At 41.0% G+C, this 14278-nt stretch overlaps 1 protein-coding gene across 2 annotated transcripts in view; it reads right to left on the bottom strand.

Moving 5' to 3' along the window:
• Nucleotides 1-14278, bottom strand: part of LOC146961261 (arf-GAP with SH3 domain, ANK repeat and PH domain-containing protein 2-like) — a 36085-nt gene that overhangs the window by 9723 nt on the left and 12084 nt on the right. Inside the window, exons 3-21 of one of the 2 annotated variants that reach the window (XM_085770305.1) lie at nucleotides 13186-13331; nucleotides 12996-13070; nucleotides 12300-12349; nucleotides 11389-11518; nucleotides 11133-11218; nucleotides 10949-11024; nucleotides 10285-10371; nucleotides 9903-10006; nucleotides 9081-9150; nucleotides 8760-8864; nucleotides 7550-7637; nucleotides 7397-7445; nucleotides 6595-6761; nucleotides 5093-5226; nucleotides 3809-3903; nucleotides 3522-3711; nucleotides 2219-2304; nucleotides 1449-1564; nucleotides 135-202 (exon numbers count right to left, since the gene is read on the bottom strand). In XM_085770305.1, the coding sequence (XP_085626431.1) occupies nucleotides 135-202; nucleotides 1449-1564; nucleotides 2219-2304; nucleotides 3522-3711; nucleotides 3809-3903; nucleotides 5093-5226; nucleotides 6595-6761; nucleotides 7397-7445; nucleotides 7550-7637; nucleotides 8760-8864; nucleotides 9081-9150; nucleotides 9903-10006; nucleotides 10285-10371; nucleotides 10949-11024; nucleotides 11133-11218; nucleotides 11389-11518; nucleotides 12300-12349; nucleotides 12996-13070; nucleotides 13186-13331 (1922 nt within the window). The remainder of the gene's footprint in view (nucleotides 1-134; nucleotides 203-1448; nucleotides 1565-2218; nucleotides 2305-3521; nucleotides 3712-3808; nucleotides 3904-5092; nucleotides 5227-6594; nucleotides 6762-7396; nucleotides 7446-7549; nucleotides 7638-8759; nucleotides 8865-9080; nucleotides 9151-9902; nucleotides 10007-10284; nucleotides 10372-10948; nucleotides 11025-11132; nucleotides 11219-11388; nucleotides 11519-12299; nucleotides 12350-12995; nucleotides 13071-13185; nucleotides 13332-14278) is intronic. The other variant, XM_085770304.1, reaches the window with a different exon arrangement.

Genomic DNA, 14278 nt, shown 5'->3' on the forward strand with positions numbered 1-14278 from the left:
GGTGCAGTTTGTAGTGACCCATCTTGTCATAGTGGACGATCTCTGGTTTCACTTTGGTCCAAACACATATTTTGTGAAGTCACAGTGACCTTTGACCTCTGTCCACAGACAGTCAGTAACTCCGGTCTTCTTACCAGTTCCTCACACTGAGTGTGTCGGAGACGTTTGGCGATGTCCAGCGGCGTCTCACCGGCTTCGTTCACTGTGGAGGAAAAAAAAAACACATAAAACGAAGAAAAGTGAAGAAACTGAGAAATACAAACTTAGATCAATACGAGAAAAATCTGTTGACGACTGAGTGGAAACATTTAGCAGGTTAACATGTAAATCCTGTTGTAGCATCGTGGACAGTTAGTATGTTGCTATAAATGAGGATACATGAATCTGTCTCAGTGTCTGAATATTGATCCACTGGAGACAATGACTAATAATCTAAGAGCTAAATGATTAATGGTAATCTATACAGCTGCAGTCACTGTTCAGACCATGGTTATTATGGGATGTTGTCAGACACAGTGACTCTGTGTGTATGTGTGTGTGTGTGTGTGTGTGCGACCAGTGTTGACCCTGGACCCGATGCGGTCGGACCGCGGCAAAAAATAAATAAATAAAAGAAAGTCTGTAGCTGTGTTCATAGAGACGTGACAGGTGTGGCACGACAAGCTGTGATCAGCTGTGGTCATTGAATAGACTAGCCTACACTATAGGCCATTTCAATTTGGGCATCTGTGTTTTTTTCCTTTTTATTTTGTTTTATAACATTTACATGCGCATCGAGAGTGAGTGAGTGAGCGCGAGAGAGAAACAGCGGGTGCACCAGATGATTGCCAACCGACAAAAACTGAAATGAGACGGTTAAAGAGAAGAAAAACACAGAATATACAATATATGTCCAAGAGACTTTGTCCCGAGGAAGGATCGGATGGTGGCCCAGGTTTAGTGATGAGGAAACTGTCCCTGTCCGCTGCGCATCTGTCAGCAGCTGCTCCAAACAAACACGTCACAAACTTTATTTTGAAGGGACAGATTTGATGCTGATTTTGTTAACAGTGACTTTGTTGCACCCAAACATTAAGCATATAGAGAACAGACCCGGCTTGAGACCGGCTTTTATTTGCTCAAACCTGGAGAGAGACCCGACCCAGTGCAACCGGCATCTCAAGACTTGCCTTTTTTTTTTTTTTTGAGAATTTACAGTAGCCTGAGCTACAGATGACGGTCTGGGAGACGCTATGCGCTACTTAAGGGGGATGAGAAGGCTCACGGTTCAAATGATGTAGACTTGATCTAAAGTAGGCTCTGTCTGACCAGAGGGGGGGACAACACGTATCCCCACCGGGGATGATAATAAATGACCAGAGGGGGGGACATCGAAAACAGAGGGGGGGGAAATCCCCACCATCCCCCCCGGCAAATTGCACCCTGTGTGTGTGTGTGTGTGTTCTTACTGGTGGCCACTGAAGCTCTTCCTCTGAGCAGCAGTTTGAGACACTCGCTGTTGTCGGTCAGGCAGCAGTAATGAAGAGCAGTGCTGCCTTTGGTCGTCTGCTTGTCCAGGTTGGCACTGAAACACACACACACACACACACACACACACACGGGTCCAGGTTAAGTAACGCAGATGCATTAAAAAGATTTTTTTTTAAACGCAGCTTAAACTTTACCCAGACTCAGTGTGAGGCCTCGGTCGTCTGAGTTTATCATTAGTTTCCAAAGTTCATGTCAAACTGAAAGATTTTTAACTTGTTTTTGTTTTTTGTCGCAGATTAAACTGGAGTCACATTAGAGTGTTCAGTTCAGGACAAAAAAAGACATAGGAATAAATGTATAAATACAGAAATACACAATTAAATGCAAAATAAATTCATTTTACTTTATGTGGAATGTATGTAATACGTATTATTAGATATTTTATTATATTGTAATTTCTACCTTTTTATTTTCCTTTTTAATATATTTCTGCTTTTATTCATGTCCTTATTTCCACGTCTGTAGGTAGTTGGTCTGAATATCAACATCTAATGAATTTATTTTGCATTTATTTATGAATTGAATCATTTCAACTTGTGTCATTTTTCCTCCTTCAAACAGAGGAACTAAATGTTAAACTGCTAAACGTCGTCGTCCTTTAAAACAAACTGAACCAGTAGACGTCGGATAAAACCGTCCCGATTTGACGGTCGTCTCGTCACCGCGGCGACGGCTGTGCAGCAGTTACCTGTTCTGAGCCAGGAAGTCGACGATGTGGAGCGAGTTCCTGTCGACCATCCTGACGGCGAGGTGCAGCACCGTCTCTCCTGGTTCCTGACGGAGCAAACACACACACACACACCCTCAGTTAAAACCTCCGCTCACACTCACACTAGTTGTGTTCACACCATGCAATAAGCAGATGTCTCCAACCTTTTTGTCTGTAAATTCTCATCTTCTGGTTATTCCCCCAGTCAATAAAAAAATCATTTGGTTATAGGGCCTTCTCCTACCGTGCACCCTACTTATGGAATAGTCTCCCACTGCATATCAAACAATCCACTTCCACTGTAATTTTTAAAACACTTCTTAAAAGAAACACCTTCTTACACAATGTTTGGGCGAAATTTGAATTTCCTATTTATCTCCCTGTGTGTTCTTTTGCTTGTTCTTTTTTCTGTCCTCCACAGTACGTTTGCTTATTTGGCAAACATCCTGTGTATTGTATTTTTCTGATCATTTATCGTATACTGTTTGTGTAAAGTGACCCTGCGATTCTTATTATTGTAATGAATTTTGTAAAGTGTATCGAGACCATGTTGCACCATGGTGATTTTACACTTTAAAGGGATAGTAGCATTTTTTAAAAGTGGGGTTGTATGATCTACAAATAGCCCCTAAGTACTTTAATTGCAGTAGAAGACTCTCTGCACTCCTCCCGTTAGCAACGCCAGCCCATAGCCCTGCCCAGAGATTTACAACATACAGTGTTGTGAATGGACCCAAAGAAACGGCCTATTTTCACGTCCTAAAAGAGGTTTTACCTGAAAAAAATACACAGTTCCATTGTTCGCTATAATATAATTTTTTCCAGCCCCTCAAAGTGCAGGAAAAACGCAGTTTTTATTTGGAGCTAACCAACTGCTGATCGGCGGGCGCTAACCCTGGGCGGAGGGATACGTGAGTTGGTTAGCTCCAAATAAAAACCGTGTTTTTCCTGCACTCTGAAGGGCTGGAAAAAATTATATTATAGCGAACAATGGAACTGTGTACTTTTTTTCACGTAAAAACTCTTTTAGGCCGCGAAAATAGGCCGTTTCTTTGGGTCCATTCACAACACTGTATGTTGTAAATCTCTGGGCAGGGCTATTATGGGCTGGCATTGCTAACGGGAGGAGTGTAGAGAGTCTTCTACTGCAATTAAAGTACTTAGGGGCTATTTGTAGATCATACAACCCCACTTTAAAAAAATGCTACTATCCCTTTAAATAAACTAAACTAAACTAAACTCTGATTATAGGTGATTATTGATCGTTGAGGGCCGTACGTACGTGTTCGTTGGGCTGCGGCGTGGCCTCCATCAGGTCGACTCCCTCGGCGTAGACCTGCAGCAGAGACAGGATGTCCCGGTTCTTCACCGCCTCGTACAGAACCTGCAGCTTGGACGCGGCGTCGGGACAGAGGCGCTGGGCGAAGCGTTTCTCCGTGTACTTGGCCGTGATGTAATCCTTCCTCATCTGCCTGGAAAAAACACGAGAGACAAAGGGGTTACTATGACAACGCTCAGCCCGTCCTCTGACTCTCGTCTCCGTCTCGGCCTCTCGGAGTCTGAGCTCACATGTCGCTGCTCGGGTCTGGTTTGGTCACGTCCTGCGCCGCCAGATCGGCCTCCATGATCTCGTTGAAACTCGCATTTCCCACGTTTTTCGCCAACTTAAACACAACAACAACACAAAGAGAAAGAGTCAGGCGGATCCGAAATCGGTGATTTCCGTGACTACCCAGGGGGCAAAATCCCAGTTTTTTGGAAAACAGACACAGAGCGTTGTAAAGGGTTTGACACCAGAAATGATATCTAGGAACTTCAAGGATTAAAACCTGGGTGGACAACCCGGTCAACTAGCTGCTGGAAAGCTACAGGGGCCAAAACCCCTTTCTTGGGTAATTTTGCTGGCGAAATTATGTAAATGCAAATATTTAGGTACTACAATAGCATAAATAGTCATACAACTGTAAAATTTGGCAGAGAGTATCTTGACACATAGGGGGAGGCATGAAAAAAAGATTCTGGGGTTTGTTGCAACTAGATTTTAAGATATCACCCTCAACATCCCAAAAAAGACAAAAAAAGTACTGTTTGCCTGACAAATTCTCATGAAAATTATCATTTTTCAGCACTTTATGGAGAATATTTATGCCTAACATGTATATAGAAAACTTCCTTAATTCATAAGCTTCCATTTGAGTCCAAGATAGCCTTTCTATCTCAAAAGCCCCACTTGCTGTGGCCAACGGTCTTCTCTATCTATCTGTTCACTTTGGAGAGACCAGAAATAGAATGGTTTTTCACAATAGGTGTTGCATTGTTTGGAGACAGCCTGTCGCTTTCCAGTAGCTAGTAGAAAGGCTATCTTGGACTCAAATGGAAGCTTATGAATTAAGGACATTTTCTGTATACATGTTAGGCATAGATATTCTCCATAAAGTGCTGAAAAATAATAATTTTCATGAGAATTTGTCAGGCGAACAGTACTTTTTTTGGTCTTTTTTGGGATGTTGAGGGTGATATCTTAAAATCGAGTTGCAACAAACCCCAGAATCTTTTTTTCATGCCTCCCCCTATGTGTCAAGATACTCTCTGCCAAATGTTATAGTTGTATGATTATTTATGCCATTGTAGTACCTAAATATTTTCATTTACATAATTTTGCCAGGAAAACTATCCAAGAAAGGGGTTTTGGCCCCTGTAGCTTTCCAGCAGCTAGTTGACCGGGTTGTCCACCCAGGTTTTAATCCTTGAAGTTCCTAGAGATCATTTCTGGTGTCAAACCTTTTACAACGCTCCGTGTCTGTTTTTTTGCTTTGCCCCCTGGGTAGACTCCCGCGGGGACAGTGAACTCACCAGCAGCTCCGACGTTCCCAGGACGTCCAGGTCCAGACTCTGGATGCGGGAGTAGTGGACGCCCATCTCCCGGTGGATCCCCGAGCACTCGATGCAGATCAGCACGCCGAGGTTGGTGGACAGCCAGGTGGGACCTGAGGAGGGATTTTATTTTATTTTATTTTATTTTATTTTTTTATTTATTTGTTTATTTCGGGCATGTCAATTTAAATCATCATCATCACACTTCATCTTAGTTCAAATAATACAATTAGGGCTGTCAAACGATAAATTTTTCGAATCGCGATTAATCGCATTTTTTCCATAGTTAACTCGCGATTAATCTCTATTAAAAATATTATATATGGCGCTTTGGACTTTCAACACTCCAAAGTGTTATAATCTCTAGACAAACAACTTTTAGACCAGACCTAGCAGGCCTACCTAATCATAACACATGATGCATGAAACTCACACAGAATTGAAACGAATTGCATCCAGTGGAAATTGCCCTTTACTTTGCTACGCCTCTGCCTGGCCATGTGCATTTGTTGTCAACAGACACTGTCAAAAAATCAATACATGGCCATGTGCATTTGTTTACAACAAAGCCGTCAAAAAATGAATGGATGGAGCTGTGGATATATGTTAGACTGTGTATATTTGTGTAGCAACCAACTTGAAGGTGGCTTACCGCCACCTACTGGACTGGAGGTCCCACACTCCAGTCCTCCAGTCCAGCAGACAGAGGACAAAATGGGCCGCGATTAACAGCGATTAAAAAATTTAATCGCGTTAATTTTTTTAATTAATCTCATCGCGATTAACGCGTTAACTCTGACAGCCCTAAATACAATACACATGGCCGAAAGGGAAAGCGGGAGAAGCAAAAGCTTATCTAGTCCCGCCCCCGTTACCCACAGAATAAAAATCTTTATCGTAATCTTTTCTTTTCTTTTCGCTTTTTACATTTTGACATAACATGTTACAGCAGTAGGTAGTATACAGAGCTGCAGTCTAGCTCTAGACAGTACATACAGATTACGTGTGTGTCTGCACATGTGTCCATATTTGTCCGTCATGAGTGAACAACAGTCTCATCTTGATTGATTGATTGATTGATTGATTGACAGCTGAAACTCAGGATCCAGGTTCAGTTTCGTCTTTCTGCAGAAACTCGTCTGACCGGCAGCGGAGGAATGTACCGACTGTCAGTGAAGGCAACACCAGGTGAAACCTCAGTCACCAGGGAGAGATACGACTGCAGGAGTAGTAGTACTGTGTAGTACCACTGGTATTATGAGAAGTATTACAGTCGTATTAGTAGTATTACAGTAGTATTAATAGTAGCAGAATTACAGTATCCGGCGCTCCACAGTCGAAACAGCTGTAGTATTAGTATTAGTACTATTACTATTACAGCAGTATTAACAGTAGTATTAGAGTAGTATTAATAATAGTAGTATTACAGAAATATTACAGTAGAATTACAGTAGTATTACAGTAGTAGTATTAGTACTAACTTGGCGCTCCACAGTCGCAGCAGCCGTCGTTGCCGCTCATCCTCTTCACTTCTCCGACGATGGCCTTCGTCAGCTCCTGGACGATGTTGTTCTCTCCTTCGTCCTGGTCGCCTTTAAACGCCTTGTTCAGAGCCTCCTCCTTACTGTTCTGCAGCACCGACACCCAGCTGCACACACACACACACAACAACAACACACACAACGTCACACACAACAACATAACATTACACACAACAACACAACATTACACACAACTAGGGATGTCACGATAATAGATTCTTTTGGTACGATTATTGTCAGAGAAATAATCACGGTATTACGATTATCACGATTATTATGCATTAATTAATTTCACAACACTATGAATGTGTAAAATCAAATATAGTAAAAATATACATTACTAATTATAAGATATTTTAAATATCTATTAAAATATGACCAATTATTAATCCGCCAGGGGAAGTGTTTGAAATATTCAAGTCATTAATTGTCATCAACACCAAATGTTTAAGTTAATTTTAATCTTTTTTTTTTTTATTACAAATGACACTCTAGCATTTAAACTCCTACCAATCCAAAGCTACGTGAGGTAAATGGACCAGTATCTGTGCATTCACCTTTACTTTGGCGACACGGTTCATACATAATCTTTTTTTGGAAAGTGACGGTATTTAGGAACCTTTGCGATCAATTAATTGTGGCATTTAATACCGCAATTAATTGTGAAAACAAGTAATTGTGACATCCCTACACACAACACAACAACACAACAACACACACTCCTGGGACTCGCTGAACTTACACCTGACACTCGGCCTCGTCCTCGGCCTGGAAGTGATACGTCCTGTCGTCTGTGTGTGGAAGAGACGACGACAATCAGACACCAAGACGACAATAACAACAACAACAACAACAACAACAACATGTTTCTGCGTGTTTCTGCAGCCGCACATACGTGAGAACAGGTCGAAGCTCTTCTTCTCGTCCGGGCTCCTCTTCACCTGACAGGTGAGCAGGTTGAGCTTGGCTGGAGGTCTGTTCGCCTGCAAGACAAGGAGCAGGGACACGGCTGAGACCAAGGAGAGAGCAAGTAGATGCAGTTAAGTTTAATTAGTCACATTTAATTTAATTTAAAGGTTAAATAATAATAAATAATTAGATATTTAAATGTAAACGTGCAGGATTTTATTCTGCTCAAAGAGGTCACATCAGTCATCAGGTTTTAATGAAACTGGAAACTGGACTATTATATGAATGAATATGTTCATATTTAGATTTTTCAGTGTTATTATTCTATGTGAATGTGACGTGATGCACAGTCCTGCCCATGATGTCACACTGATCTACTGGAGGAAGTGAAGCTGCAGGAAACGCAGCTACGCACCAGAAAATACAGAGAAGAAGAAGAAGAAGAGTATATAAGGTTCATCCTCTGAGGGGCAGGAATGAAATCTGGACTTTTCATCATAATATATATTGATTTAAGTCTAGATTTTGTCTTGATGATAAAATGTCACATTAACATCAAAACTAAAGATAACTGAAAACCCAAAGGGTTCATCCTGTGGGGAGCAGAAGGAAAAAGCATTGGACATTAAATTAAGTTCAGGTTTTGTCCTGATGATGGTTCTACTGAAAAAAAAAACAATAAAAGGTTCATCCTCTGAGGAGCAGCAATGACATTTTGTCATATTTTCATATATAACAGTAAAGATTTTGTCCTTGACGATGGTGCAACAGAAAATAAAAACCACTGCATCACCAGAATAATACATAATGACAACGTATCAGATTTATCCTCCGAGGAGCAGCAATAAAATCTTCACAATCGTCATAAAATTTGTTGAAATTTTATCGATTTGTTGAAATTTTATCCTGAAAATAAAACAATAATCACTGAATCACCTGACTAATCAAAGGTTCATCATCTGACGACCATGAACGTCCTCAGTCTCAGTAATTTGTGGCCTGTAGTTGTTGTAATATTTCACTCTGATCTATTTTATCTTGTGCATCTATAACAATAACGTTAATTAATGGATTTATTGCATTTATTGGAAAGAAGAAGAAGAAGAAGAAGAAGAAGTGGAGAGGTGGGACTCTGACATCATGTTAGTGCCCCCGCCCCTCTCCCAGTTAAAACCCAAAGCTCGTCCTCTTCCCACCCTTCTCTCTGTCATCCTTCTCCTTATGCTCCTCCTCCTCCTCCTCTTTCTCTTCCTCTGCTGCTTGCTCTGTCCTGATTGGCCGTTTGACTCTTCGTGTAAAAACTTCAAAATAAAAGACAGAAGGAAGAAAAAGGGAAAAAAATAAAAATATATGTAAGAAGCTAAATTTTGAAACGATGTCTATGTCTATTCCCCAGATTGTAGGCGGTGCATAACGAGACTTCTGATTGGACATGCAGGGCGTGGTGGGCGGGGCCTTGTCATGCGGGAGGAGGAGGAGGAACCAATGGGAGAGGAGGATGTCGGACGGCGTCTTACCGTGCCGTGGGCGATGGTCAGGAAGCCGTTCTTCACCGAGCACTTCCTCTTCTGCCAGACCTTCCTCAGCCTAAAGGAGCAGAGAGGGCACATGTTCTTAAAGGGATAGTTCAAGATTTTGGTTAATTGGCCCATTGCCATAATCCCTATAGTCGTAGCAGTAGGTTCGTTACCTTTAATTGTCGGTGCAAGCTGTTTTTAGAACGGCGGAGCAGAGCCGTGAGCTGCTCAGAGCTACGCTACCGAGGCTCATGGGATTTCTTGGTTTCCCTCATCAAACTCATCAAATACACAATCCAACAACTCCACAACGCTCTGGTGGACAAGTTGTGACCTGCACATTCACCACGCTATGAGATAATAACGGAGCGTTACGAGACAGAGTTGTTTTAGAGGGAAATTCATGCAAAACCACTGATGCACGTTCCCCTCAGGGACAGTTTTTCATCAAGCAGTGTCTGTATTTACCTCTAAAACAACTCTGTCTGGTAACGTTCTGTTATTATCTCATAGCGTGGTGAATGTGCAGGTCACAACTTGTCCACCAGAGCGTTGTGGAGTTGTTGGATTGTGTATTTGATGAGTTTGATGATGAAACCAAGAAATCCCATGAGCCTCCGTAGCGTAGCTCTGAGCAGCTCACGGCTCTGCTCCGCCGCTCTAAAAATAGCTTGCACCGACAATTAAAGGTAACGAACCTACTGCTATAACTATAGGGATTATGGCAATGGGCCAATTTGCCAAAATGTTGAACTATCCCTTTAACGTGTTGTGAAGTCAAGTCGTTCTCCTGAAGGATTCTGGGAAGTCGAGTCCACTCACCCCTCACTCCTCTTGTAGAGGACGCCGGAGCGTTCGGTGCCGTGGGCCTTGTTTCCCTGCAGCTGATGGAGGCTGTAGCCCGCGGCCTGCTTCGCCTGAGCGTCCTGTCAACACAACACACACACACACACACACACACACACACGTTAGTCAATAGGTTTAAATCTTTGTCTCAGAAAGTGGGAGGAGCCAAAGCAGCGTCTTTTGGTGGTTAAAGCCAACCAGAAAGGTCAATAAAAAACAAACAAAACAAAAAAAACATCAAGATATTGCAACTTAGTTACTGAAATCATCCAAGCATCAACCAAAACTGTCTGCAACAGACTGATAATTAGACGTTTGTTGGTGAAATGCATCCTGGGAGTTGTAGTTGGTTTCCCACCTCCTTCTGCTCAGACTGCAGCGAAGCCTTGAGGACGTCTCGGAGCTGAGCCAGCTGTTTCCTCTCTCCATCCTGAGCCTGTTTAATCTGAAAGAGAAATTGAAAAAAAAGTAAAGTAAAACTTTAAAAAAAAAAAACCACACATATTAGTTTAGAGACAGCACTTAGTTAATATCTCATTATACCGATGAATCCCTCTCAGTTTTATATATTATAACTGGTCAAACTACTTATTATTATTTTACACCTTTATATTCTTGATCTTGTGCTGTTTGTTTAACTTGAACTTGAACAATTATTGATTATTAATGTACCAGTAAGTGAGCAGGACTTCCATGTTGCAGATTTTAACTATTTAATATCTAATAGTGTTAATAGATCAATCTGTCATCACACATTATCCATTATGAGCTGATTTTTATGTTTTTTTTAATGTAATATTTTTATTTGAAAAGTACTTATCATTAATGTAAACATGATTATTGTGGAGTAAAAGTGTCACATTTTCCTCTGACATCAATGCAGTAGACTGAAACAACAGTATTCAAAATAGGAAGTAAAATAAAAGTAGAACAACAACTGACATTTAACTCTTGTTCCTGAGTCTAATGTCTGTCTTTGCTGCTCTGCACTAAACTGCAGTCCTGTTGACCTCTGACCTCACCGTGGTCAAGTCTGTGGCCAGTTTCTCCACCGAGGGCTTCAGACTCTCCACGGCTTTCAACCCGTCCTGGAAAAAACTGAACAAGACACGAGAAAAAAGTTCAATGGGAAAGTTTGAAAGCATAAAAACAGCCACAAAATAAAATACAGAAATAATTCGGTTTTATTTTTTGTCGGTGACGTACTTGCACTGAGCGTGGAAATACTTGATGAGGTTCTGCAGGAAGTCGACGCCTTTCTTCACCTTGATCTCGTTCACTTTGAGCAGATACTGCAGAGAGGAACCAGAGTAAATGAATTAAACATTACAATAAGGAGATGCATTATAACAAAAAAAGACAACGTTTTTTTTGTCTATCCAAATAAATAATAATAAAACATCATCATAAGAAGACCCAGGTGACGTCTGAGCTTTGACCTCTGTGATCTCTGTGATCTCACCTCACACATCTGCAGCTGGAAGAGTCGTCTCTCTTTCTCCATCTCCTCGGCGATTTCTCCTCCGCTGAACTCGGTGCGAATCATCCCGTGTTGTTTGGCGTGTTCCCTCTTCTCCTTCTCGATCTTCGCTCTGCTCACGTCCACAAACATGAAGGTAAATATAAATATTTATTATAAAACCCATTAGCACATTGCTCAGGAAGAAATATTAGAAGATAATGTAAAATGATTTTTAAAAAATTGATGTAAATCAGGTTTATCTAGTCTATCTAACTCTGTCTATCTTTAAAATGTCATTTGAACCGTCTTTTACTTTTTCTTGGTTATAATTGGTTTGATGAAAAATATCAAATTAAAAATTGTCTTCCCTCCAGGACTTGGAAACACTGCATTTCAAAATGTAAAAATGCATTCACTAACTCGTTATAAGTAATCGTATAAATGTAGAAAATAAACATCAAGTCATATGGTAGCTGAGCTCAACTCATTTTATTTTGTCCATCATCTTGGGACAATAATTAATTTTAAAAACTGTTTTCTCGTAATAATGAGATGATCAAATCGTTCAAAAATCTTGTTTCTTTATGAAAATAAGATTTTATTATCTTCACAAAATGATCTTTTTTAATCATACAGTAGGAAAAATCAATTTATATCATAAAAAAACAAAATAATTCATCTTTAATTTTGTCAAAATGAAAACATTACATTTTTATGGTAAATAATAAAAGTAAATCTACATGTAAAATAACAAAGTGTTTGATGTCAGGGCTGTTTGAGTTATTTATCTTAAACAAATTCTTGGTTTGAACCACAGGTGGTTTCCTCTGAGTCAGGTGTCGAGATAAGAAGAAGAAAGAAAGAAAGAAAAGAGAAAATAGAGAAGAGATAACGTGGTTTCGTTTCCTCACAGTTTGGTCTCGTAGTCCTTCCAGGCTTTATCGAACGGCTTCTTCAGATCCTGAAGGAGGAGACGAGAGTCACATCGTTAGTCTGAGCTGTGACCAATCACATCGCAGCTCTGATCCAGGACAGAGACTTTGACCTGTGACTCAGACAGGAAACATTTCCAGGTGATAAAGAGTCTGAGGGTTTTTTAAACTGATAAAAGAAACAGGAGCGACTTCAGACCGGTAACAGGTAACATTTAAATTTAATTTATTGTTTTATTTTCATTTGCTCCTGAAACTGAAGCACGTAAAAGTCTGAACTCCTGCAGTCATAAAGACGATGGAAACTGAAAAAAAGGATGTAGAGAAAAGAGCAGCGACAATTTGTACATGAAATTTTAGACTTTCAAAACCTTTGAAGGCTTTTTCTAGGAAATACAACACTCTTCAAGGCTTTTAGAATAGAATATAATAGAACAGAATAGAATAGAATAGAATACAATAGAATATCTTTTGTTGTCATTGTTATACATGTACAACGAAATTAAAATGCCAAACCAGTCGGGTCAATTTGAAAAGAGTGTAAAGGATTATAAAAAAGTAGCTAGAATAAATAATGTTAATAATAAATAAAACATTGAATAGTTGTAGTTTATCTGAGACGGTGTAAATGTGTGAATGTGTGAATGTGTGAATGTGTGAATCTGAGACACGAACCCCTTTGACTCCCTTCAGGTCTCCCTTCAGCAGGCTGTCCAGAGGGAAGGTGATGATGTTGTTCATGTTCTGCAGCTGTGACACAGAAACAACCAGTTCAGACACAAACAGACAAACACACACACACACACTCAGGCTGTCAACATTCGGTGTCTCGGTGCAGCCTCGTCCTCCTCCTCCTCCTCCTCACCAGGTTCTTGAACAGCGCCGTCAGCTCTTTGGCGAACACGGCGAACTTGAGGAAGGCGGAGCCGACCTCGGCGTCCTCCCTGCACACACAGTTGTCCCCAAACTTCTCCATGGCCTGGATGTACTGCTCCTCATTGTCCACGTGGGCTGAGACACACAGGACACACACACACAGTGGACAACATGTTAGTGTGAGAGTCCTTCAGCTACTGGACAGGAAGTAATTAGTTACAGTTACTAGTTATTTCCCTAATTAATTGCTTTAGAAATACCTACTTTTCTTATAGGGATAGTTGAACATTTTGGCAAATTGGCCCATTGCCATAAGCCCTATAGTCATAGCAGTAGGTTCGTTACCTTTAATTGTCGGTGCAAGCTGTTTTTAGAGCGGCGGAGCAGAGCAGTGAGCTGCTCAGAGCTACGCTACGGAGGCTAATGGGATTTCTTGGTTTCCCTCATCAAACTCATCAAATACACAATCCAACAACTCCACAACGCTCTGGTGGACAAGTTGTGAGCTGCACATTCACCACGCTATGAGATAATAACAGAACGTTACCAGACAGAGTTGTTTTAGAGGGAAATTCATGCAAAACTGCTGATGCGCGTTCCTGTCGGATGCAGTTTTTCATTCAATTAAATTTTTTTTTCAATGTTTTTGTAAATCTTGGAAATTTTTTTGGAAATCCCATTAGCCTCCATAACGTAGCTCTGAGCAGCTCGCGGCTCTGCTCCTCCGTTCTAAAAATAGCTTGCACCGACAATTAAAGGTAACGAACCTACTGCTATGACTATAGGGATTATGGCAATGGACCAATTTGCCAAAATGTTGAACTATACCTTTAAATCATCTCATTAATGCCCACAGAAGCTTTTATTTTGGTGTTTCTTGTGGCTCAGTGTGGGACGAGGCTGCAACGTCCATATTTACACCACAGTAACCTCGGCCCTGAACGCGCCGCAGCCACTGTGTGGGCTGGTCGTCGTTGTCGTGTTGTCGGTGTAACGATAACCACGTTGTATGACCACATCTGGATGCACATGTGTTCAGTTTGTGTCCAGCAGCAGCATCAGGAGGAAAATGTTGACATATA

The sequence above is a fragment of the Trachurus japonicus genome, chromosome 24, assembly GCF_045865225.1.
Source record: "Trachurus japonicus isolate A0001 chromosome 24, Traja_1.0".
NCBI classification, from domain to species: domain Eukaryota; kingdom Metazoa; phylum Chordata; class Actinopteri; order Carangiformes; family Carangidae; genus Trachurus; species Trachurus japonicus.